The sequence below is a fragment of the Stylophora pistillata genome, chromosome 3 (genome assembly GCF_964205215.1).
Source record: "Stylophora pistillata chromosome 3, jaStyPist1.2, whole genome shotgun sequence".
In the NCBI taxonomy this organism is placed as follows: Eukaryota; Metazoa; Cnidaria; class Anthozoa; order Scleractinia; family Pocilloporidae; genus Stylophora; species Stylophora pistillata.
The window spans coordinates 42,854,324-42,860,738 of record NC_142521.1 but is presented as its reverse complement, the minus strand read 5'-3'; the positions used below and the strand labels follow the sequence as shown (position 1 = coordinate 42,860,738).

The 6,415-nt window shown below is 38.5% G+C and overlaps 1 protein-coding gene across 1 annotated transcript; it reads left to right on the top strand.

Moving 5' to 3' along the window:
* Positions 1-598: 598 nt before the first annotated feature.
* On the top strand, positions 599-2,448 carry LOC148736201 (uncharacterized). Its single transcript, XM_088753048.1, has 2 exons — positions 599-1,510; positions 2,111-2,448. The coding sequence occupies exons 1-2, from the start codon at positions 1,066-1,068 to the stop codon at positions 2,446-2,448; spliced, it is 783 nt and encodes a 260-aa protein (XP_088609174.1). The 5' UTR covers positions 599-1,065.
* Positions 2,449-6,415: the final 3,967 nt, after the last annotated feature.

Genomic DNA, 6,415 nt, shown 5'->3' with positions numbered 1-6,415 from the left:
GACCTCAGTTTGTGTGAGAATGTTATTCAAAACGTAGAACGAAAGAAGGACTCTATGCCCACCAGTATTCCACCACATGCGGACAGTTTCCTCAATTTTATCGTTTGTCTACTTTTCAGTTTATTAACATTTTAAAGAGATTTGCAAGCAAGTTTCCAGAAAGTTAAGAAGCTAATTTGACTTAGATTCTATAGAAAAATTCATTACCTAACAAGGGAATTCCGCGTTGAATTGTACACGAAAACCGATATCGCACGAATCTTGAAGCATGAGTGCCATATCGCTTTTTAAATTTAATTTAACGCGGAATTCACGAGTCAGGTAACGGACTTTCCTTGAGTCGCATCATTTAATAGCATTTTTCAAGTTGTGGGTTTACAGTTTGACGACAGCTGTTATGTGCATGTAGATGCGAAAAAATATCACTTAGCCTCATTTTCAATTCGCAATTCCACGGCTGTTTGGAAAACCGTGTTTCATGCTAGTCTTTGGCCCTGTTTACAAGCAGGTAGGGTAACCCTAGTGGTAGGGGTTACCCTGGCAAGAGGGTTACCCTAACACTCCCACACTTCTTCTTTTTTCCATCGACGCGTTTACAAGGCAGCTAGGGTTACCCTAGCACTAGGGTAACCTTAGCTGAGTGCTAGGGTTACCCTAGCGGCAGGGTAACCCTAGCTGCCTTGTAAACGCTCTGCTGGGGATAACTCGCCTACTCGGGACAACTTTTTACTTGTTTCCAGACCCTTTGAACATTGATAACAAACGGTCATCATGGCGGACCGCTTACACCGTGGAGCTGGCTGCGGGGCTAAATGGAGATATACTTTGCCAGAAACCGAAAATATTTCGACTGCAAGGTCGGCGAGTCCTCTCGTATTTCGTTCTTCCACACCCAAGTATGATGATGAGTCAAATCAAACATCCGGACTGGACAAAAGTAATGACACGCAATCTGGCGGGATAGGGAAGAAGCGAAAGCTATGAAATGATTCAAATTTGATCCGGAAAAAGGGCAAAGAGAAGAACAAGACAAAGTGGGTATGGTCCGATGACAAGGTAGAAGAGATGCTCAAGTTTTTGCGAGAGTACAAATCGACCTGTGACTTTCAAGGTGTCGACTTTGAAGCAGATCTGCAGTCACTGTACACCGAAGTGAGACGATGTATGGCGAGTTTGTATCCTGATGACTTTGGAACGCCAAGCCTTACCGAAACGGAAACAAGCATTAAGGATATGGACAAAGAGGAATGCGAAAGTTTCAAATCTCAAAACGATGAGGAAAAGCTGGCAATCAAGAAAGGATATGATAGAGTCAAAGAAAAGATGAAGAACATTCGTCAAGATTACCGGAATGCGGCGAACAAGGGAAGTCGTAGTGGCAGCGGGAAAATTGTTAAGGAAAATTTCGATCTCCTAAATGAAATTTGGGGAGGCTCTCTCGCGACAAGCACAATCCCATTTGGTATTTACGGTGACATGATGGAAGAATCAGTTCAGAATGACAATGACAGTGAAGTTTAAGGTATGTGATCGTTGAGTTGATTTGTAGTCTCCTCAATTAGTGCAGCAGTGCTAATGAATTGACACTTAAATTATAATAATAATAATAATAATTATTATTATTATTATTATTATTATTGTTATCAATCAGTTCATTTTTTATTTATGATAACAAAATAAAGGAAATCAAATTCATGGTAGAGCTGATTGCTTATAGTAATGTCAACCCCCGTAGACTATGAATGGTATAGCATGTACTGCTGGCAGTTGACATTGGTAACTACCAGCAGGTAAAATGATAATAAGTTGTTGAAGAGGTTATGGTAATATCTTATTATAATATTGCAAATATAAATAGAAACAAATTCAATTTAGTGATTGAAGTAATATATTGAAGTGCTTTTACAAAATCCAGTTCAGTATCTATTGGCAAAGGAAAGAAAAGAAATAAAAAATTTTAGTCTTATGGTAGTATAATAATATCTGTTCCACAGGTTTTGTATAATCATTATACAATAAATGAAAGACAATAACTCATCATATTGTTACATTCTGTAATTGATAAACTTAATTTATATATTGACAATGTTTTGGTTTTTGTAACTCTTAGGCATTTTAGAGTCTTCACATTCCCCATCCCCATCTTTTTTCGGTGATGATGATGGTGACGATGAGACAGATAACCTATCAAGTGTCAGTCAAAAAAGTGTGGAAGAAACTAGGTGCTCAGAGGATAATAAAGCTAATGCAAAGGGCAAAGTTAGAGCAAATACAGCTAAAATAGCTCAACTGGTTGACAACAAACGAAAACATATGGTAAGAAACTTGTCTCAGGCACAACGGGATAAAATCCTAATGAGCACTGCTAAAGATGAGGTAGCCATGAAAAAGAATCTTCTGGATGCCTTTGTTCAGTCGAACAAGGCCTTTGAAGCCAAAGATGACTGACTGCCTAACTTCGCTTGGTAGTGATATTGCATCTGCTATGCAAATGGTTGCAATGGCTTTGTCAGGTCAACCACAATCGTTTCCCCTTAACCATAGACAATACATGGGGACACCCAAACCTGGTGTGTTTGGCTCTGGTGTTAGTAACAACTACAGTGGCTCTCAGCCCTCTACTGGTCACCTGTACCGTGGAGATGGAATCCATTCTCGTCAGTTTTCATATGAAGTGGGGTCAGTTCAGCCAGACAGCCATTACAGTTCAGTGAGTTAGACGGCCTCCTCTGTTACATCTTCTCATAATGAGAATTCAGGACCAGATTCTCAAAGGGACTATTTTGAATTGTGATTCTTATCAGACATTTATTTATTTTGCGTTCCCTAGCTATGGAAAGTGTTGAGTTGTGATATTGATGTTATTATCAAGTTGAGGATTTAGTCTAAATTGTTTAGAATATGCACTGATATATTTGAAAGATTTTATGTGATCAATAATTTGCCTCGTTATTAGGTTATAACAACAGTGACATTTATAACAAAATAAATAGGCAAGTAAAGGTATGGAGAACTTAAAGTTATTGACATTACAGACAACCATAGCATTAACTACCATACAACCCATAAATACTACATGTATATGATAAACAAAGAACCATGTTTTTCATATTAAAAGTTTATTACCAGGCTGTTTGTCTTCTCTTTTAAACACAATTTCTTTCAACATTTTTTTTGTTTCAAACAAAGAGGTACAATTCAAAAATCCAACACACATGTACAGTTTATGTTAAGTAAATTGTGGCACAACCATTCAAATTATAGACTCTGTAGAGTCTCTTTACCAGCTTTCTGCACACCACATATATTTTTTTCAACACAACTTTTTAGTACAAACAATACTATATTATTGTCTTTCTGTTTATAAATTGTTTTTGTTTTTTAGATAACATCTATTATGAGAGGCTAATTTGTATTACAAATAAGAAAAAGAAGAAAAGAACATTTGTCATTGATGGTGGTATTGCTACACAACACTTTTGTGCTGAATACTTAGTTATGTTACTGCAGTTCAATGCAACATTCACAACATTTTCCCTTAATTCTAGGTAAGCAAATAATTTGCTGTATTGATCATTCCTTTCAGGGTGCAACATAAGTCAATGAGGAATGTGCTCTTTGTACATCAAAGTAATAATATTTCGAATATGTGCACCTTCTGCAGTGTTGAATGCATACAAACGGTCTGGCTCAGTGTCCGGTTGCACTGACCTATCATGAGCAATCTGCCTGGCAGCATCATCATCTTCCACTTGCATGCCATGTTTTTCACAAAAATTATGCAACACGAAACAGGCATATATAACAGTGGGCACAAATGAGAGTCCCAAGTCAACACGCTTATTTAAGATTTGCCACCTAGCTTTAAGCCTTCCAAAGGCACATTCAATAGGATTTCTGCCACTTCTTAGCATATTGTTAAGAATAACTTCTTCATTTGATCTTGGATTTGGGTACTCCTTCATACAATAGGGCAGAAGGGGATACGCTGGATCTCCAAGTAACAACACTGGCACTTTGTCAAAGCCCGGCAAAATTTCCTTATACAACATAGGAAGTTCACCTTTGCTGAGCATTCTGTTGATTCTTGAGTCGGAAAACACTCGACCATTATGGACAGAACCTGGCCACCTTACATCAACACCTAAGAATGTTCCCTTATAATCGCAAACCGCTTGTACATTCAAACTATGCTTCCTTTTGTAACTGAAGTAATCATGCGGATTCTCCCTAGGTGATAGTATAGGAATGTGTGTTCCATCCACACATCCAAACGCTTGCGGAAAACCAAATTTGTTCTCCATTTTAGACACAAGTTCCATCATCTCTTGTTCTGTGGTTGGCAATTTGATAACATTTGGTCCACACTTGACAGTCAAAACATAGCAAACTTTACGAACAACAACGGACACTGTACAAAGGGCAACTCCAAATGCATTAGCAGTCGTAAGAATAGACCCCTGATCCTTGAGATAGTATAAAGTCATAGCCAATTGTTTTTCCACCGACAATACATCATCTCCGCGTGGACCACGTCTAGGCTCAAGAAAAGGCCTAACCTTAGTAACGAGGATCATGAAAACATCCCGATTCATTCTGAAATTTTTCTTCCATTCGCTTTCCTCCATCCTGCCCTCAAATAATTTTCTCCACCATTGATCCGTACGGCCTGATTTTCTTTGAAATCGTCTTCGTCGAATAATTCTCCTTTTTACATGTCGCATTCGAGCGAGTGCTTCATAGTATTCCATGGCCGCGTTTAACATGGCAACTTGCTGTCGCTTTCTAGAAACGAGAAGGTAACACAGCAAAACTCCATGGCACTGATAAGCAGCTATAACTGGCAGCAACGACAGCAGAATCGAAGTAACTGCCAGAACCCTTCCCTTGTCGGCTATTTTGTTTGCAATGCGTGCGGTTACCAAGCATAGGTAAGTCGTCCCGCGTGGTAGGGTAACTCTTCCTGTGAAATTTTGCTTGTAAACCCGGGCTATCTTTGACCCGCCTGCTAGGGTAACCCCAGCACAAGGGTTACCCTCCCTGCTTGTAAACAGGGCCTTTGAACTCCACAGTTTGTACCTGCTCTTGTTGCTCAAACTTCAATATTTACCGGTAACAAACGACTCGCTAATAGTGCGGTATAGTAGTATGAATCCTTTTCTGTGACTCGAATATTTGTTACTCCTGTTTAGCTGAGCTAGATAATTCATCTAATTCAGCCTTTGAGGTGAGGTGAGGTGAGGTGAGAATCCTCGTTGAGTTGAAGATTCCCACTCCATCCAAGTTATAAACTATACTTGAGTGCATCAATCTATACGAAGAGAGGTCATTGCCATTAAGGTATCTTTAAAGAATTTGAATAACAGTTCATATTGTACTTATCGATCGAATATTTCCAGAGAAATGTTATTGCTAACTTTAATAGTAATTCGTAACTTTTTCGTAAATGATCATTTTCTGATACATTAGAAGAGAAACCACTATAAGGAAGCTTGTCATCCATTGCAGAACAACTTGGCGTGACCACAGATAGTTCCGTTCGTGTTTTTCAATTAATTGAATCGATATTAGAGGATTGAATTTCTCTGCCCAAACACCAGGCTAAAATCGTCTCAAAATTTTTCTTTTTTTTTTAATTCAAGGTAAACTCTATGTTAACACAGAAAAGAGAAAAATTCCAGAGATTCTTGTTTTGGGCCTTACTTATATCATCTGCATCCCTTGGGTTGTTGTGCTCATCACTGGGTGTCTAGCGATAATATCATCATCATTATTATATTTGTCAAGAAGCGTCAGCTGTAGCGAAGAGGCACTTACTTGATCATCCATCTGATGATAGTTGATCTCTTAGTCGGGGCAGTCTCAGAACCACTGGACATCTACATGTTAGCAACCGTCTGTCATTTGAGGAGGTACAGGGGATACTTTGCGGCACTGAACTTATTAAGCAACACCTTCACTTTTGCTTCGCTTGTAAATCTCGCTGTCATTCATTAGAGCGGGTACATGCAACATTTTATCCATTTAAGCATCCTTTTATTGAGAAATGGGTTTACAGAGTTACAGTTATTGTAACTTGGTTAACATCTACAGCTGCAGTGTTGACTGTGCAACTTATATTAGTAGATGATATCAGAGTTCGCCACACTGCGTATATTTGTTTTTTCTTTATTCTCTTATTTGTAGTTTTTGTTTCTTACATTTCTATTCTCGTCAAATTTTAGTCGTCTTCCACAACGTAACGGCGCAGCAGGTGAAACGGAAAAAAAATTGACGACTACATTATTTATATTGACTCATGGATCTTTCCTCATCTTGCTTCCATCAGTACCACTGGGTATTTTGAGTTTTTATCCTCGGTCATTCTAAAACCTTTATTTTCTGTACTGTTATTACACTATTAACTCAATAACAG

Coding starts and splice junctions, on each gene's coding strand:
- LOC148736201 (XM_088753048.1), top strand. CDS start 1,066: ATGCTCAAGTTTTTGCGAGAGTACAAATCGACCTGTGACTTTCAAGGT. Junction 1,511..2,110: donor AGTTCAGAATGACAATGACA/GTGAAGTTTAAG, acceptor TGTAACTCTTAG/GCATTTTAGAGTCTTCACAT.